General features: G+C 47.6%; 1 protein-coding gene across 1 annotated transcript in view; it reads left to right on the top strand.

Annotated features, from left to right (window-relative positions):
- Nucleotides 1–2,933: 2,933 nt before the first annotated feature.
- Nucleotides 2,934–20,254, top strand: part of C2CD2 (C2 calcium dependent domain containing 2) — a gene marked incomplete at both ends in the record, with an annotated part of 59,240 nt that continues 41,919 nt past the window's right edge. The window contains 2 exons of the mRNA XM_079705457.1: nt 2,934–3,206; nt 18,876–18,974. Coding sequence (XP_079561583.1) covers nt 2,934–3,206; nt 18,876–18,974 — 372 coding nt within the window. The remainder of the gene's footprint in view (nt 3,207–18,875; nt 18,975–20,254) is intronic.

The following is a 20,254-nucleotide window of genomic DNA, read 5'->3' as shown; positions in this document are numbered from 1 at the left end:
AGGAGAGGGCAACATACTAGGAGCAGAGACTGTCACCATGTGTGACAGTGGTGAAATGCTACTCTTTCTGGAGACTGAGCTGTCCAGTATCCACTCCAGGCAGCGGATGAATGGGATCGGGCACCGGAGCAGAAGTAAAGGGAATCTGTTCTTTTCCATAGGTTTACAAGGTGTTTTAGCTCCTTCCTATTGCACATTTTGGCCAACTGCATTTTCCTGTAAGCCCATGATGTTCCTCATTTCCCCTCACTTTGTTTCTACACAGAAGTAGTTCAATATTTATATGTTTACCTTCCCTTTGGAAAAATTTACAGCAGTGTGACAAATTCTAAACCCGGGGTGGTTGTTAGTTTACAGTGTGTGACAAAGCCCCTAAATGTGCCAGTGGGGTGAGACACAGCCGCAGAGGAATGAGACTGGTTCCACCAGTCACACGGGATGGGGAAGGCTGTCTCCTACCTGCCACACAGCCGGGGCACATGCGCACACCTGTACTCACCGTCGAACAGGGAGACGCGGAGCCCTGGGTATCCAGTTATCCAGGTTATTCTGGCAACGGGGCCAGCATGACTTGGATTATTCAACTGCATAGATCTGGCTACAGGTCAGAAAATAATAAGATGTTTCTTCCAAATAAGAAGAGATTTCTGAGAAAAGCAGAGCAACTCCTCCCAAATCCTTTACAGCCTGGGGGCTGAAGGGCGACTTACAGTTTAAAGGATAGATAACTCGCAGGAAGTTGATAGGATCATTCTATTTCCACTTTCTAATATCAGACCTGCCTAGTGAGGGCCAGTTCTCCCCGGCCGCAGCTCACCTGGGTAACCTGATGAATTCCCCTTGCTGCCAACTTCTGGTCCTGTTCCCCACTAGGGCTCTCAGCCCACCTACCTCCGAATTCCTGCCTCCTTCTCAAAGAAAATCAGGCCCTCGGGTGTAAACTCCTTCACCCTCCCACTGCTGTAGACTCACCCACCCTATAAACAACAAGGTCCTGCTGTAGAGCACAGGGAACTACATTCAATCTCCTGGGATAAACCGTAATGGGAAAGAATGTAAAAAAGAATGTATATATGTATAACAGAATCACCCTGTTGTACAGCAGAAATTAACACAACATTGTAAATCAACTATGCTTCAATTAAAAAAAAAAACAAACAAAAAACCCTCACCCACCTTCATCTCCCGGCCTCCAGTCTCTAAGCCAGAAATACCCTCTCCTGTGAGGGCCCACACTCTAGAGCTTAGGGTACTGAGCTACATGCAGGCCTCAGGGCCTTTGCACACACACACTTCTTCAAATGCCATTACATCCAACCTTCCCCTTTCCAGCCTGGCACCTCACCCTCCTCTTTAATACTTGGCATCCAGGGCAGATTCGTCACAGCATCTGTGGTTTTCTTTGTTCTACTGCTCCCAGGGTTTTCGCAAAATAGGTGTCAATAAATGCCATTAGCCTCTGAACCAGATCCAGATCCTAACCTCCATCGGCCAAACTGGTCTGTCTTCTTAGCAATCTCCCCTCCGAGCCAGGTTGGAAGGCTTCTCTTTACCCAGTGCCGTGGCAGAGAGGGGCTGGGGAGGAGCCAGTGAGGACCCTCTGCTGCAGTGTCGGGGCCACAAGTGTCATGGGCACAAATGTCGGGGCCAGAATCCTCACTGATGTACCAACCAGACAGGCAGACCCTGGCTAGGTAAGAGAAGGCTAAGTGCTCAGGTCTAACCAACCCAATTCAAGGTCAAATTCCCTTCATACAGCCGCAGAACTACAAGCCAATCACTATTTTATGATTCAGGCTTCGCATTAGGCCTTGGAGAATCTCAGGCTAGTATCTGAGGCATTGCCTAATGCTGCGGGCTGACTGCAAGGTGAGGGGCACAGGGAGCACGCCACACACATGCGCACACACAAACTTCTTAATGGGCATTTTCCTGAGACCCTCCAGGGAGTCATCATGGCAGCTCTTAAAGCGAGGTTCCAGACTTCAGGGTGCGAGTGGTGGATTTCTAGAGGCTTTCCAAGTATGTTAAAACCAGACAACTGTCTTTTGCTGGTGGGCATTTGGCGATCCTAGAAATCACCCTTTCACACGCACAGGCGCGCGCACACACATGCACACACACGCGTGCACACACGCGCACACAGGCTCACGGAAGCCCCGCCAGCCCGCCCCACTGTAGCCCTGGGGTTGGGCTGACTAATTGGAAAGTCCCGCGCTTTCGCGTCTCCACGCCGGAGACAGGTCCGCGCAGGAGGATGCAGCTCCGGGAGCACACGGGGCCACCGCGCAGCCATGGCCCGGGGGAAGGCGCCGGAGGGGGCTGGCGGCGCGCGCACACGGCCGGCGGGGTCCGAGGCCGCAGCGGGGGCGGGGTCGGCAGGCGAGCTGGGCGCCAGGCCTTTCAAGGGGCGGGCGGGGCGGGCCGCGGGGAGCGGGGAGCGGCGGCGACGACCCTGGCGCAGGGAAGGCCCAGGCCCCGCCCAGGCCCCGCCCCTCAGGCCGCGCCCCTTCCCCGCCCCGCGGCCCAGCCCCTTCTCCGGCCGCCGCTGGGCCGCGGGCGGGACGCCTGGGGCGGCGCGGTGGAGGAAAGGCTCCCGGCCACAACCCCGGGAACTACCAGACGCCCGAGTCGGGAACGCGGGACACCGCGTCCGCATTTGCCAGGGGTGCGGGGTGAGAGGCGCAGTCCCGGGCCGTGGCCGTCGTGAGCCGGCCGGGCTTTTCCTCCCGCTCACCCCGCCCGCCGGCCTCTCGGCGCCCGGGGCCCGCGCCGCCAGCCGCCCGGATCCGCCCGCCGCGCCCCCTCCCCGCCCCTCGCGAGCCCCGGCCGGCCGCGAGGCGATGTCCTGAGCTCGCCGCCCGCGGGCTGTGCGCCCGGCCAGGGGCTGCCTGGGAAGTTGGGGCGAGGCGCGCCGGGTATGCGCCATCACCATGTCCCGCCTGGACTCGTGGCTCGGTGAGGTCCAGTGGCTGGGCTTGGTGGCGCTCTTCGTCGTGGCCTTGGGCACTGTGGGCCTGTACCTGGCGCAGTGGGCGCTGGCCAGGGCGCGACCCCGCTCCCCGAGGCGGGCGGCGGAGCCCGGCGAGGGCCAGCGCCCCGAGCCGGATGCGCTGCTCGCCTGGACCCTGACGCTGAGCATCTGGAGGAAGCAGTGGCAGGCCGCCTGGGTGGCCGCCCTGAACGATGAGGCCAAACGGAGAGCGGTGAGTTTCCGCGAGGGCCGGTCGTGCTGCGGGGTCGGGCGCGGCGATCTCGGGGCGCGGGTTCAGAGCAGAGCTCTTCTTCCCCGGAGCCTCGCCACAGCCCTTGACTGATTCAGGGGGCAGAGCATCCTTGAAAGTTAGGAGAAAGACCCTGAAGACTGGAGGACCCTTGATGGGGAATCAAGACAAAACGATTCGATTTTATTAACCAGACATGAGGTGTGCCAGGCCCTAGGCTCCACTGGAGGGACAGACTGGCTGTTGGAGAGACTTTTCGGGGTTCCCCTTCCCCTTCAGGCTCATACGTGCCCTTCCTGGCGTCCCAGGTGGATTCCCGTATTCAGGCGGACACTGAACTGCTTTTGCACCTGAATAACTGTGAACCAAATATGCTTCCACGTACAGAGCTGAATTTCGCCCAGCATATTATTTCCAAAAGGTTTGCATTCCTTGGCATTTAGAATTAGTGACCGTTGAGGGCTAGCCACTCGCCAGACACGTACTGGGGGCTTCAGGTACGTCTGTCATCTCTGAATCCTCACAACTCCTGCGACAAAGGCGTGGTCAACATTTTACAGGTGGGGAAACTGAGGCCTGGAAAGGTTAAGTAATCCGCCCAGGGTCACACGGCCTGTGGGTGGCAGAGCTGGGATTTGAACCCACGTATCTCCTACCTCACAGCTCAGGGGCTGATGACTGAGCTCGACTGCCCCATGCTCCTGTGGTTATGTTCCTTGTCTGGTTAATGACTGGGTGACTTATTTTTGCTGCTAAGACATCTTGGCTTAATGACAAGCTCCTGGTGCCTGCTATTTCTAGGTGTTCCATAGGAGGAACGGGGGCCTGGGGGGGGTTGGGGTACCTCCCAGTCTTCGCCTGTCCTGATGGCTCCCAGGTGTACCCCATTCCGCCACCTGCTTGGGAGCTCAGTGGAGAAGCCTGTGGCACTTTGCTTTGGAAATAGTGAATGCTGTGTGTCTGGACCATCAACCTGCAAAATATTCCACGGTGGGCCTCTGTCTGGTCTTTGCGCATGGCCTTGACTGACTCACATAGCCACGGATTTAAAAAACAAAATAGCTTTGAGTGTGAATGAGCATAAATCCAACAAAAGACCGTGTTCTGAACCCTGGGGAAAAAAATAAATAAGTAACCGTAACCTTTGGATGAAAAAAGCCTTCAAGGTCATTTGACTGCGATCTGCCTCGGTGCCTGGAGTCCGTGTCGCGGCCACCAGAACCGGACAGCTCTTCACGGGGGGGCCACCCCACCGCTTGTGGGAGCCCCTAAAGCCATGTGACCTCACCTATGTGAGCAAACACAGATTTGTTTCCCCACGCAGCTGCTGTCATTGACCCCTGGTTGACCTGGTGTCCAGGGCCTGGGTTCTGGGGCTGAGTACACTGCAGGCTGGAGTTGTGAGCGGGTGAAAGCCTTGTCCCAGCTGGATGAGACAGGGGGCGTGACGTGGGCCACTGATTCTGCTTCTCAGCCTTTCGTGAGCTGTAACATGCGTGTTGGTGTTGGGTGAATGATCTGTAGGGTCCTGGTCATCCCCCTGGGACTCCTGAGAGGGTCAGGCAGAGGCACGAGCCTCCCTCCTGTAAGTCTGGGACAGTCCTGCTTAAAGCATTCTGCCGTGTTCCCTGACATTTCCTGATTGGTTTAGAAACTATGATTCCCTTCGATATAATGCTTCCAGATTACCCTCGTGCCTGGAGCACTCAGAGAGAAAGGAGGATATCCCTGCTCTGGAATTTGTCTGCAGCCGGTCGGGTAAGGCTGAGAACAGAAGCAAATACCTGAAGGTTTCGGAAGCAAACCTTTCTCCCTACTCACTTGAATCTCTGTGTGGGAGGAGAGAGGGCCCTTGGCGCAGGGGGCGGGGAGAGATCTGGCTCCTTTGCACCTTCTCCGTTCTCTGCTATTCGCCGTGCACTGCAGAGTCTTAGACACCAGTTTTTCCAGAACTCTTACCTGGAAGGGGCAATAATGTACTGGGTTTAAGCTCAAGGCAGCCCTGAGTCTTCTCTGACTGTAGATTGGGTCTGACCGTGGTGTCAGGTGTGTGTGTGTGTGTGTGTTTGTGTGTTATGGGGGGAGGGAATTGGTGGCGTCACTTTGCTCTCCCTGGTGCCTGGAAATGTTGCTTGATTTGAATTCAGATGGAACGTTCTGCAGGCTGATAGGATCTGGGTAACTCCTGCCCTGGCCTTGGCATACCTCTCCCCTGTCCTGGGCCATCCCGACTGCGACACTCATGACAGCTTGGGTGAGCAGGCCCTCGTGTTTCGTTAGCGGCTGTCCTGACCTGGCAGCCAGCCCTGCAGAGTCTCCCTCTGCCCTGCCTCCAACACGATTTCCACTAATCCCCGATTAGGGTTGACACTCCAAGCCCGCACTCAGCCCAGCGAGCCTCAGCTTAGCATCCCCCTTCTGGCCCCACCCTGTCCTGTTATCTGTCTGCCCTGGCCGGGGAGGAGACCACGCCTCTGCCTGTCGCTGGGGGGTTGGCAGGAACTCAGGCAGCCCAGCGTCTTCCGTGCGAGGTGGGATTCTCTCCTGAATGGAGCGACTCCTCCCACTCTGTTTTACCCCAGCTTGTGTTTTAGGGCTGCAAGGAACCCGAAACCCTTCTCGCAGCACTTCTTGCTTCTCCAAGAGGCGAGACTGAGGCCCATGGGCTAGAGAGACTTGCCAGGGTTGACCTAGACCCTGGGCTGGGGGGTCTTCATGGTCCATCCACATCTGCAGTCACGGTCCCCTGTGGGCAGCAAACTTGACTTTGAGACCCAAATGTTTCCTTTAGTTGAGGTCCAGCAAGAAAGGATAAAAGGGTGCGATTGTTTAATGCATCATCCCTAACAAAGGGGCTCCTGTCTCCTAGGAGCTGAGGGTGGGTCAGTAGCTTGTGGAGTCTCCTTTGGCCCCGGATGACCAGTGACTGTGGCACTGCAGGTTCCCTGTGTCAGAGGGCCCCTGGGATTGCAACCCTCACTCTGAATAATTAGGATGGTGAATTGGAGAGACAGGTGAGGAAACCGTGGCTGCTCTGCCAGCTGGTCGGGCTGATGCCAGGTGTTTGGGGAACACTGGCGAATTGCCTAGAGAGCTTTGAAAAAATGCACGTGCCTGCTCCCTCCCCCACTTCAGACTTAGGAAGTTGTCGGGGGCGCAGGGAGCTTACTATATTTTTCACAAGTTCCCCGAGCCAGCCCCTCACTAGTGAGATGCTGCTGGATACACACAGTGTCCGTAAGCCAGCCACCAGTCAGTCACTCAGGTCCCCCGCACCCCACAACGTCTCTCCACTCTGGCATTGCAAACACCTAATTCCAGCTGATCTGATGGCAGTTCGGTCCCAGAGAACAGAAAGATCCCAGAACTGGCTCAGTCACCAGACTGGGAGCAAATGCTGTATTATTTAAAGGCAACAGCTGAGGTTTTCCCTTTGGTTCCCCTGCATTTACATGAACATTTACAAAGTGGTTTGGGGTGACAGTCACCCCAGCAATGGTCCACACCTTCGACACCCACCTGGTGGCTCCAGGGTTGCCTTTTCCACAGCAGGTCACCAGCTATGGAAGCCAGTGTCTCCGTGGTCCCGTGCCCCCTACCGGTGGGCTGGACAGCACCTTGCTCCCAAGGCTGACGCTGTTGGGACCACGTGCGGGAAGCAGCGGTCTGAGAGTGAGGGCCACGTTCTGGACTTGTCCAGAAATGGGCCAGGCCACTCCAGCAGGCCCAGGCCCCGGCTGCGGAGGGTTAACAGAGCTGTTTGTCTCTTTAGTCTTTTGCCCCAGGATTTTTTTCAGAGGAATGTTCTAAATGCAAATGACCAAGACTGTAGGACAATTTGTGGTCTTTGTGGAAAAAAAAAAAAAAAAAAGATGTCCTGTGAACTTAGAACATGTTATTAATAGCTCTGGCTTGTACAGGAGGTGTGGCAATTTGAAAAGTAAACAAAGTGACAAGACTTGGGAGTTTCCTTATTCTATAATGAGCTTCCTCTGAGTGCTGCTCACAAAAATTCAAGCTCCTTGACCACCCATGGTGGCCACAGTAGAAGTCAGCTGGTAAGAACGGGAAGGCCCTCTCTACCTGACCCCCAAACCGGTCTCCCTTCCATTGCTCAAACATTCAGTGCTCTTTCCGGTCTGGGATCTTCCCGCAAGGCATTTCTTGCGTCTCCAACATTATTTAACCTTTCTCCTTAGTTAACTCCTGTCAGTATTTCAGGTCTCAGCACAGGGGTCCCTGACCTTCTCATTTTTTGGAGGATGCTGCCCCACCCTCTCCCCAGCAGGACCCTGTGGTCACTGGTACCCTCATCAGCTCCTGGGATTTGTGAGGGAGGCAAAGCCCTGTCCGTGCAGGCACAGCGCACCCGGTGCCCAGCGCACGGCTGGCTTGGGCCAGGTGGCGATTGGAGCATGAATACCAGGCCCTGTTAGAAACTTGTCCCTGGAGGGGGACAAACGGTGGAGATGCGCATCACCCCGTCTGGACACAGGCCTCCCCTGCTTGGGAGCTGGCCAAGCCTGGGCCCAACAAGCTGTTTAATGTGCTTTGTTTTTCACTTCTAAAGAATCAATGTTAAAGGAGGCTGACGGATGACTTTGCAAACTGTCAATAGAAACGAGGAGTAGATGCCAGTTCAGGCTGTTCTCTGCACTCACCCATGCTCTCAGCAAGACGGGAATCCAGGGGAAGGAAGAGTGGGTGTAGTGTTAGTGTCAACTAAAACGCAGCCAAAGCTAACATCCACTCCTGTCAGCCCCTCGTGGGTGGCTGAGGAGGGAAGGGACCCCTTGAGCCACTCGGAAGAGCTGTGTGGCCACTGCTTAGGCTGGAAGGCAGCTCTGGGGCTGTGTGACCTTGGGCAAAGCCCTGACCTCTCTGTGCTTCATCTGGGGAAGAGGATAAGTTTGGGTTCAGTCTGGAAAACAGCCTCCACTCCGGATGCGATGAGATCTGTGCGAGGCCTTTAGTCAATAGAGTCAATAAAGACGGGCTGCTTTCTTGTAACATCTTCCTTAAAAAAAAAAAAAGCTTTAAATTTTTTACTGCTTTTAGATTTAGAAAGAAGTTTCAAAAATAATTCAGTTTCCACACTTTCCTCAGCCAGCCTTACATAACCAGAGCACAAGAGCAGAACCGAGAAATTAACATTGGTACAATGTCACTACAATATAGTATAACGATACTAGCATTGTAAAAGTATGAGAAATTAACATTGGTACAATGTCACTACAATATAGTATAACGATACTAGCATTGTAAAAGTATGAGAAATTAACATTGGTACAATGTTACTATATTTCATAGTACAATCATTATTGTAACCTATAAGAAATTAATATTGGCACAATGTTACTATATTTTATAATAAAATGATATTAACATTGTAACAGTATGAGAAATTAACAAAAGTTTTTAAGTAAACTGAAGACCCTACTTTTTTTTCTTTTTTAACATCTTTGTTGGACTATAATTGCTTTACAATGTTGTGTTAGTTTCTGCTGTATAACAGAGTGAATCAGCTATATGTACACATATATCCCCATATCCCCTCCCTCTTGCATCTCCCTCCCACCCTCTCTATCCCACCCCTCTAAGTGGTCACAAAGCACCAAGCTGATCTCCCTGTGCCACACAGCTGCTTCCCAATAGCTATGTATTTTACATTTAGTAGTGTATATATGTCAGTGCTACTCTCTCATTCGTCCCAGCTTACCCTTCCCCCTCCCTGTGTCCTTAAGTCCATTCTCTACATCTGTGTCTTTATTCCTGTCCTGCCCCTAGGTTCATCAGAACCATTTTTTCTTTTTAGACTCCATATATATGTGTTAGCATACGGTATTTGTTTTTCTCTTTCTGACTTACTTCACTCTGTTTGACACACTGTAGGTCCATCCACCTCACTACAAACAACTCAATTTCCTTTCTTTTTATGGCTGAGTAATATTCCATTGTATATATGTGCCACATCTTCTTTCTCCATTCATCTGTCAGTGGATACTTAGGTTGCTTCCATGTCCTGGCCATTGTAAATAGTGCTGCAATGAACATTGTGGTACATGACTCTTTTCGAATTATGGTTTTCTCAGGGTGTAGGCCCAGTAGTGGGATTGCTGGGTCATATGGTAGTTCTATTTTCAGTTTTTTAAGGACCTTCATACTGTTCTCCATAGTGGCTGTATCAATCTACATTCCCACCAACAGTGCAAGAGGGTTCCCTTTTCTCCACACCCTCTCCAACATTTAATGTTTGTAGATTTTTTGATGATGGCCATTCTGAATGGTGTGAGGTGATACCTCACTGTAGTTTTGATTTGCACTTCTCTAATGATTAGTGATGTTTCATGTGTTTGTTAGCAGTCTGTATATCTCCTTTGGAGAAATGTCTGTTCAGGTCTTCTGCCCATTTGATTGGGTTGTTTGTTTTCTTGAATATTGAGCTGCATGAGCTGCTTGTATATTTTGGAGATTAATCCTTTGTCAGTTGTTTGGTTGCAAATATTTTCTCCCATTTGAGGGTTGTCTTTTCGTCTTGTTTATGGTTTCCTTTGCTGTGCAAAAGCTTTTAAGTTTCATTAGGTCCCATTTGTTTATTTTTGTTTTTATTTCCATTTCTCTAGGTGCTGGGTCAAAAAGGATCTTGCTATGATTTATGTCAAAGAGTGTTCTTCCTATGTTTTCCTCTAAGAGTTGTATAGTGTCTGGCCTTACATTTAGGTCTTTAGTCCATTTTGAGTTTATTTTTGTGTATGATGTTAGGGAGTGTTCTAATTTCATTCCTCTACATGTAGCTGTCCAGTTTTCCCAGCACCACTTATTGATGAGGCTGTCTTTTCTCCATTGTATATTCTTGCCTCCTTTATCAAAAATAAGGTGACCGTATGTGTGTGGGTTTATCTCTGGGCTTTCTATCCTGTTCCATTGATCTGTATTTCTGTTTTTGTGCTAGTACCATACTGTCTTGATTACTGTAGCTTTGTAGTATAGTCTGAAGTCAGGGAGCCTGATTCCTCCAGCTCCGTTTTTCTTTCTCAAGATTGCTTTGGCTATTCGGGGTCTTTTGTGTTTCCATTACAAATTGTGAAATTTTTTGCTCTAGTTCTGTGAAAAATGCCATTGGTAGTTTGATAGGGATTGCATTGATACTACCCAAAGATTGCTTTGGGTAGTATAGTCATTTTCACAATGTTGATTCTTCCAATCCAAGGACATGATATATCTCTCTGTCTGTTTGTATCATTTTTAATTTCTTTCATCAGTGTCTTATAGTTTTCTTCATACAGGTCTTTTGTCTCTTTAGGTAGGTTTATTCCTAGGTATTTTATTCTTTTTGTTGCAGTGGTAAATGGGAGTGTTTCCTTAATTTCTCTTTCAGATTTTTCATCATTAGCGTATAGGAATGCAAGAGATTTCTGTGCATTACTTTTGTATCCTGCTACTTTACCAAGTTCATTGATTAGCGCTAGTAGTTTTCTGGTAGCATCTTTAGGATTCTCTATGTATAGTATCATGTCATCTGCAAACACTGACAGTTTTACTTCTTCTTTTCTGATTTGGATTCCTTTTATTTCTCTTTCTTCTCTGATTGCTGTGGCTAAAACTTCCAAAACGGTGTTGAATACTAGTGGTGAGAGTGGGCATCCTTGTCTTGTTCCCGATTTTAGAGGCAATGGTTTCGGTTTTTTACCATTGAGAATGATGTTGGCTGTGGGTTTGTCATATATGGCCTATATTATGTTGAGGTAAGTTCCCTCTATGCCTACTTTCTGGAGAGTTTTTATCATAAATGGGTGTTGAATTTTGTCGAAAGCTTTTTCTGCATCTATTGAGATTATCGTATGGTTTTTCTCCTTCAGTTTGTTAATATGGTGTATCACATTGATTGATTTGTGTATATTGAAGAATCCTTGCATTCCTGGAATAACCCCCACTTGATCATGTTGTTTGATCCTTTTAATGTGCTGTTGGATTCTGTTTGCTAGTATTTTGTTGAGGATTTTTACATCTGTGTTCATCAGTGATATTGGTCTGTAGTTTTCTTTTTTTGTGACATCTTTGTCTGGTTTTGGTATCAGGGTGATGATGGTCTCATAGAATGAGTTTGGGAATGTTCCTCCCTCTGCTATATTTTGGAGGAGTTTGAGAAGTATAGGTGTTAGTTCTTCTCTAAAGATTTGATAGAATTCACCTGTGAAGCCATCTGGTCCTGGGCTTTTGTTGGAAGATTTTTTTTTTTTTTTTTTTTTTTTTGTGGTACGTGGGCCTCTCACTGTTGTGGCCTCTCCCGTTGCGGAGCCCAGGCTCTGGATGCACAGGCTCAGCGGCCATGGCTCATGGGCCCAGCTGCTCCACGGCATGTGGGATCTTTCCAGACCGGGGCATGAACCCGTGTCCCCTGCATTGGCAGGCAGACTCTCAACCACTGTGCCACCAGGGAAGCCCTGTTGGAAGATTTTTAATCACAGTTTCAGTTTCAGTGCTTGTGATTGGTCTGTTCATATTTTCTATTTCTTCCTGGTTCAGTCTTGGAAGACTGTGCTTTTCTAAGAATTTATCCATTTCTTCCAGGCTGTCCATTTTATTGGTATAGAGTTGCTTGTAGTAATCTCTCATGATCCTGTGTATTTCTGCAGTGTCAGTTGTTACTTCTTTTTCGTTTCTAATTCTATTGATTTGAGTCTTCTCCCTTTTTTTCTTGATGAGTCTGGCTACTGGTTTATCAATTTTGTTTATCTTCTCAAAGAACCAGCTTTCAGCTTTATTGATCTTTGCTATTGTTTCCTTCATTTCTTTTTCATTTATTTCTGATCTGATCTTTATGATTTCTTTCCTTCTGCTAACTTTGGGGTTTTTTTGTTCTTCTCTAATTGCTTTAGGTGTAAGGTTAGGTTGCTTATTTGAGATGTTTCTTGCTTCTTGAGGTAGGATTTTATTGCTATAAACTTCCCTCTTAGAACTGCTTTTGCTGCATCCCATAGGTTTTGGGTCATTGTGTTTTCATTGTCATTTGTTTCTAGGTATTTTTTGATTTCCTCTTTGGTTTCTCCAGCGATCTCTTGGTTATTTAGTAACATATTGTTTATCCTCCATGTGTTTGTATTTTTTACACTTTTTTTTCCTGTAATTGATATCTAGTCTCATAGCACTGTCGTCAGAAAAGATACTTGATAGAATTTCAATTTTCTTAAATTTACCAAGGCTTGATTTGTGACCCAAGATATGCTCTATCCTGGAGAATGTTTCATGAGCACTTGAGAAGAAAATGTTTTCTGTTGTTTTTGGATGGAATGTCCTATAAATATCAGTTAAGTCCATCTTGTCTAATGGGTCATTTAAAGCTTGAATTTCCTTATTTATTTTCTGTTTGGATGATCTGTCCATTGGTGAAAGTGAGGTGTTAAAGTCCCCTACTATTATTGTGTTAGTGTCGATTTCCGCTTTGATGGCTGTTAGCATTTGCCTTATGTATTGAGGTGCTCCTATGTTGGGTGCATAAATATTTACAATTGTTATATCTTCTTCTTGGATCGATCCCTTGATCATTATGTAGTGTCCTTCTTTGTCTCTTGTAATAGTCTTTATTTTAAAGTCTATTTTATCTGATACGCGAATTGCTACTCCAGCTTTCTTTTGATTTCCATTTACATTGAATATCTTTTTCCATCCCCTCACTTTCAGTCTGTATGTGTCCCTAGGTCTGAAGACAGTCTCTTGTAGACAGCATATATACAGGTCTTATTTTTGTATCCATTCAGCCAGTCTGTGTCTCTTGGTTGGAGCATTTAATCCATTTACATTTAAGGTAGTTATCGATATGTATGTTCCTATTACCATTTTCTCAGTTGTTTTGGGTTTGTTATTGTAGATCTTTTCCTTCTCCTGTGTTTCCTGCCTAGAGAAGTTCCTTTAGCATTTGTTGTAAAGCTGGTTTGGTGGTGCTGAATTCTCTTAACTTTTGCTTGTCTGTAAAGATTTTAATTTCTCTGTCGAATCTGAAAGAGATTCTTGCTGGGTAGAGAAATCTTGGTTGTAGGTTTTTCCCTTTCATCACTTTAAATATGTCCTGCCACTCCCTTCTGGCTTTCAGAGTTTCTGCTGAAAAATCAGCTGTTAACCTTATGGGGATTCCCTTGTAGGTTATTTGTTGCTTTTCCCCTGCTGCTTTTAATATTTTTTCTTTGTATTTAATTTTTAAGAGTTTCATTAGTATGTGTCTTGGTGTGTTTCTCATTGGATTTATACTGTATGGGACTCCCTGCACTTCCTGGACTGGATTGACTATTTCCTTTCCCATGTTAAGGAAGTTTTCAACTATAATCTCTTCAAATATTTTCTCAGACACTTTCTTTTTGTCTTCTTCTTCTGGGACACCTGTAATTCAAATGTTGCTGTGATTAACATTGTCCCAGAGGTCTCTGAGACTGTCCTCAATTCTTTTTTTTTTTTTTTTTGCAATACGCGGGCCTCTCACTGTTGTGGCCTCTCCCATTACGGAGCACAGGCTCCAGACGCGCAGGCTCAACGGCCATGGCTCACGGGCCCAGCCGCTCCGCGGCATGTGGGATATTCCTGGAATGGGGCACGAACCTGTGTCCCCTGCATTGGCAGGCGGACTCCCAACCACTGCGCCACCAGGGAAGCCCTGTCCTCAATTCTTTTCATTCTTTTTTCTTTATTCTGCTCTGGGTTAGTTATTTCCACTATTTTATCTTCCAGGTCACTTATCCATTCTTCTGCATCAGTTGTTCTGCTATTGATTCATCTTCCAGAGAATTTTTAATTTCATTTATTGTGCTGTTCATTATTATTTGTTTGCTCTTTAGTTCTTCGAGGTTCTTGTTAAACGTTTCTTGTATTTTCTCCAATGTGTTTCCAAGATTTTAGATTATCTTTACTGTCATTACTCTGAATTGTTTTTCAGGTAGACTGCCTATTTCCTCTTCATTTGTTTGGTCTTGTGGAGTTTTACCTTGCTACTTCATCTGCTGTGTATTTCTCTGTCTTCTTATTTTGCTTAATTTATTGTGTTTGGGGTCTCCTTTTCGCAGGCTGCATGTTCGTAGGTCCCGTTGTTTATTGGTGGGTAAGGTTGGTTCAGTGGCTTGTGTAGGCTTCCTGGTGGAGGGGACTGGTGCCTGTGTCCTGGTGGATGAAGCTGGATCTTGTCTTTCTGGTGGGCAGGGCTGCGGCCGGTGGTGTGTTTTGGGGTGTCTGTGAGCTTAGTATGATATTAGGCAGCCTCTCTGCTATTGGGTGGTGTTGTATTCCTGTCTTGCTAGTTGTTTGGCATGGGGCATCCAGCACTGGGGCTTGCTGATCATTGGGCGGGGCTGTGTCTTAGTGTTGAGATAGGGATCTCTGGGAGATCTCTCACCGATTGATATTACATGGGGCTGGGAGGTCTCTGGTGGTCCAATGTCATGAACCCGGCTCTCCCACCTCAGAGGCTCAGGCCTGACACCAGACCGGAGCACCAGACCCTATCAGCCACACGGCTCAGAAGAAAAGGGAGAAGAAAAGAAAGAAAAATAATAATAAAATAAAATAAAATAATTAAAATAAAAAAATTATTAAAATTAAAAAGTAATTAAAAAAAAAGAAGACAGCAATGAAACCAATAAACAAATCTGCCAATGATAACAAGAGCTAAAAACTATACTAAGATAAACAAAAATCAGAAACAAGTCAGTCACAGACAGCAAACCCCAAGTCTACAGTTGCTCTCAAAGTCCACTGCCTCAGTTTTGGGTTGATTCGTTGTCTATTCAGGTATTCCACAGACGCAGGTACCTCAAATCGCTTGTGGGGATTTAATCCGCTGCTCCTGAGGCTGCACAGAGATTTCCCTTTCTCTTCTTTGTTCGCACAGCTCCCGGGGTTCAGCTTTGGATTTGGCTCCGCCTCTACATGTAGGTTGCCCTCAGGCATCTGTTCCCGCCCAGACAGGACAGGGTTAAAGCAGTGGCTGATTAGGGGACTCTGGCTCACTCAAGGGGGGGGGGAGGGAGGGGTACGGTAGTTACAATTGGAATGCGGGGCAAGCCTGCAACAGCAGAGGCCGTGGTGACTTTGCAACGGCCTGAATTTCACCGGCTTTCCGCCAGTATTCTTTTATTGTTCCAGGGTCCCGTTCGGGTCCTACATGGATTGAGTTGTTGCTTTGCGTTTGTCTCCTGCAGGCTGTAACAGTTTCCCAGTCTTCCCTTGTTTCTTTGTGACCTTGACAACTCTGAGGACTGTTGCTTGTTATTTGGCCAAATACCCCTCAGTTTGGTGTTTTCACACAATTGGACTGCAATTATACAAACCACGGAAGTGCTGCGCCCCTTTCAGCGTGCTGCGTCACGGGGTGCGTGATGTCAGTGTGGCGTACTGCTGGGGAGAAGCAGTGGCCTTCGTTCCTTGGTTAAGGTGATTTCCACCTGTTTCTCTTCTTACATCTTAGGTCTCCTCTTATCCTTTCCTGCTCTAGTTACCACATAACTTGGGTAGATACTTTGAGGTTGTACAAATCCTGTCACCCCTCATACTTTCACTCACTGATTTTGGCATCCATCTGTGTATCTAGTCTGCAGCCATTGACTTCTGTGGAGTTTGCCTAATGATGATTTTCTGTTTCCCTCTCTCCTTCTACATTTATTCATTGGAGTTCTACTGCAAGAAAGAGCTGCCACTTCTCCTCCATCTGTATATGTAATTGATTATTTACATCAGTGTGGACTCATGGGTATTTATTTTATTCCATGGGTTATAATTCGGTACCATCACTATTTATTTTGTTGCTTAAACTGTTCTTGTTTTGGCCATTAGAAGCTCTGTCGTGTTCTTCCATTGAGATATATATATATATATATATATATATATATATATATATATATATGTATATATATATATATACACACATACACATAGTTTTTTTCTTTTCTTAGCATTTCCTTGCTTGATGGTTCCACAAGATGTTTGCTCTGAGCTCGTCTTGTATTTTCCTCTTCTCTGGCCCTGGATTCAGCCAGTTTTCTAAGCAGCTCTGATTCCTTTTCCTGGAGAAGTGTTTAGAAAACAAGATCTGGGCATCAGGTGTGCTCATTACTGCTGGGGTCTCATTGCTTCTAGACCCTCTTAGTGGACAGACCTAGGAAGTGTATATATGGATGTGAACACATTCATGTGCACACATCTCTCTGTCTGCATCTTCAAAACCATGACTATACCTATATCCTGGATTCCAGGTCAACGGCACAGAGTTCATTCTCATCTTCCCCTTTCCTTATCTCTAACTTCTTCCTCCAAAAGTGAGGTATCTGGGATGTACTCTCTGTAACATATTTATTTGGTCAGTTCTAGTTTACACATAACTTACTTTCTGAATTGCTGACCTGTACCCCCATGAGAAACACATTTACTGACTAGATTCTAACATTTATGTGCAGCCAGGACACTGTTTTCTTCAGTTTCTCAGGTTAGATCTGTTTCCCTCCCCTTCGCATGGTTGTGTTCTTTACTTGTAGTGCAGTGAGGTTTACATTCTATCTGGGTTTCCTCCCATATCCCGATTTTTCAAAGATCCATCTTTCGCCAGTGATTTGGGATGCCACCTTTGTCACGTACTGTTTCCACATGTGTTGGGGTCTATCCTGGACATCCTGTTCCGGCCCTACTAGTCGTCTGTGTGTTCACACTTTGAATTGCAGAGGTTCTAGAGTGCGTCTTAACGTCAAGGAGAGCTAGTCTCTTGTTTTTCTTTCTCAGTGTTTTCCTGGCACTTCCTGCCTGCTGCTTTTCCTGTGGACATAAAATCTTGCTCTAGTCTGAGTGGGGTTGAGTCCGGAACGGGGCTGCGTTCCCAAGGACGGGGTGCAGAGATGTGGGAGTTTGTGGTTATGCTGCACGCACGCCGGGCTTCCTGAAACTCAAGGATCAAGCAGAAAGGGAAGGGGAACCTCTGGGTCCTTACTTTAACTTCCTAATGTATTTCCTTTGTGAGACTGCCCCTTGACATGAACTTCCCTAGCAAAATATTTCCAGGGTTTTCATTCAGAAGCTGTCATACATAAGAGGGCATAGATGGCACCTCCTGACGGACAGGGGCAGGAGGTGGCATTGGGGCTGCTTAAGGCAACGTGGTGTCTTCAGGCTGGTGCAGAAGGTGCGTTGTTTCACACGCAGCCCCGGCGGCTGTAACGACTCCCGCAAGGGGTCAGCTCCCTGCCTGGTGCTGGGCTCTGTGCTGGGTGCTACTGTTTCAGCCATGCAGCTTGGCACACAGGGCGATGTCATCCCCAAGCCCCTGGTCAGCAGGTCACCCCCAAACAAGCTCTAGCTGTGGAGAATGTCAGCAGAGCAGCCCCCAAAGCATGACTTCATCACGCTTGAGAAGTAGATTTAGTTCTTCCCTGATGATTTTTAGGGGGTGAGATCAATGTTGCTAAGACAGGGTGAGGTTAGAAGCATGTCAGTGACAATGTCCTGTGCCTTGTAGGTTTACTCTGGATCACTGGGAATTCTTAAGAAACAGCCCCGTGATGACTTCATTCTTGTTCCTCTGCACTGCACTTGCCAGGAGAGCTTTGGTGCCTCTTTGTACCATTTTAATTCCCTACCCTTGATCTGGCCTTGTAGTTGGAACCAGCACATCACAGCTGAGAGTCTCAGAAATAGGTGAGATACGGAGGGAAGTTGTGGGTCTGAATCTCTTTTTTGACCAGTCAATCGGAGCTCACTTGACGATGATGTACTTTCTGGAGCATGTCAGGAAAAGAGTTTAAGAAGAGTTTCGTTCCGGGGTCGTATTGTAGGCATAAGTGTTCAGCTTCTCAAGAGAACTTATTTTTATAAGGCCAAGACTTGGTTGGCAATCCAAGCCTGATGTGTTCTTTTATAAAACATCCATCTTGTTGCCTTGCATTCATATTCATTACTTGCACGTCTTGCACTTGGAGATTTTAATTGCAAGAACCAAAATGGACATAGGGCGACAAGCCACAGAGGACTTTTCTGGAAGCTTATGGGGATGCACAGAGCTGAGGGCGGGGTTGAACCAGGAGACCCTGGAGGGCAGGAGCCTGGCAGCTCTGGAGGAACCCGATCCTTGGGCATGGCCACCGGCCCAAGTTCATTTCCAGCCAAGAATCCCAAATTCCAGGGAGAAGCAGCCACAGCCTCCCACTGCCCCCCCAACCCCGGGTTCCCCCTCCCACGCCATCTGGGCAGTGGGAGAGGAGAAGGGAGCCACCCTAAGTAGAGTGCCAGCGCCCACGTGGAGCAGGGAGAGGTGATTTATGAAACCGGAGAGAGTGCTTTCCCAGAAGGGCAGCACAGCCCTTGAACCTGCTGTGCTTGGCCAGGTGCTGTGCTTGATCTCCAGACCCACCGTCCACCCCAGGAGCCTGGGCTTCTCCCCTTACACCGTAAACACGAACTCTCAAAATATCCTTTGCCGACTTTATTGCAACATCTTTGGTTTTGTCCCTGCGTTCCTTACTGATATTTGCCCGTTGCTGCTATTTAGAGGCATGGATTGAACCAAAAGAAGTCAGACCACATTTTCTGAGGTCTGCCGAGCTTTGCGGCAATTACATCATTGCCTTGAGAAAGTAGCCACCCTGCCTGGCACTGCACCCATCTCCTCACTGTGCTTTTCCGTTCCAGGGCCCGCCACGCTTCTGCTTCCAGGAGGACCCGCTGCAGCAGCCCCTGGAGCTGGCCATGGGACAAGTGTCCAGCGTGGCCCAGTCAGCCCAGGAGAAGGTGAGCCGGGCACCGTCACCTGCCTTGGGCCTTTCTTCACCGAGGAAGCGAATTTAAAGCGGGGTTGGATAACTGAGTCACGTTGCTGTGCAGCAGAGATTGACACAGCCTTGTAAATCAGCTAGACTTCAACTTAAAAAAGAGAAAAAGCTGGGGTGGGGGAATTTATTCTGTCTTAGAATTATTGAAAATGCCAGACACCTTACATCAAAAAAAAAAATAAAATCTGATCCATCAACTTGATGACTAGATAAATAAAATATGGCATGTCCCCACGATGGAGTATTATTTGGCCTCCTAAAGGAATGCAGTTCTGACACGTGTTCCCACGTGGATGAGCCTCGAAGACACTCCACTAAGTGAGAGAAGCCACACATGAAAGGACACATAAGATTCCATTTATATGAACTATTCAAAATAGATAAATCAGTAGAGACAGAAAGTAGATTACTGGTGTCCAGGGGCTAGGGCCGGGTAATGCTTGAGGGGACGTGACCAGTGACTGCTCAGGTGAACAGGGACAGGGTTTTGTGGGGGGACAATAATGTTCTAAACTGGTGATACTTGTACAATGCTGTGAAATATATTTAAAAACCATTTAATTGTATAGTTTAAATGGGTGAATTATATCTGTATATATAGTTATATAAATAATATGTGAATAATTTCTGTAACACGATATATAGATTTGAGTCATTTAGATATTACGTAGAGTTTATTTTATAGTTGCTAACAGCTCACATGCTGAAGTTACTTATTAGACTGGTCAAATACCATAAATAATTGTAAGTTCTTTTTTTTTTTTTTTTTAACAAAAAGTATCTGTAGAAGTGCTGAGAAACTCTTAGGTTCAAGGCTTACCCTTGTATCTCTGTATATTTTATTATCAAATTAAATGCCTATCATTTAGCAGACAGCAAGGAGGGGACACCTGGGTGGCCCCCGGGCCCAGAAGGAGCTCACATCCAGCCCCCTGGAACCCCACCTCTTGTGTATCTCCTTCCTGGCTCAGCTAGAGCATAGTTTGTGCATTTCAAACGTTTCTTGTTCTGTGTGCACAATTTCACAAGAAGCTTTCTCCTTATAGAACATGCCAGTTTGGAGGTTCAGCCAGGTTGATTTGTGTCGCTCTAGTTCATTAGCTGGAGCTACAGTTCAGGATTCTGGGTGGACCAGGGCTGCTTTTTCCACCTTCCACTGATGGATAATTAGGTAGTTTTTCTTGTGCCTCAGGCACAAGAGCGGGAGTGTCTCCAGGGCACGAGTGACATTCCTAGGTT

Source organism: Hyperoodon ampullatus (assembly GCF_949752795.1).
Source record: "Hyperoodon ampullatus genome assembly, chromosome: 5".
NCBI lineage: Eukaryota > Metazoa > Chordata > Mammalia > Artiodactyla > Ziphiidae > Hyperoodon > Hyperoodon ampullatus.
This window is presented reverse-complemented; position numbering and strand designations above follow the sequence as displayed.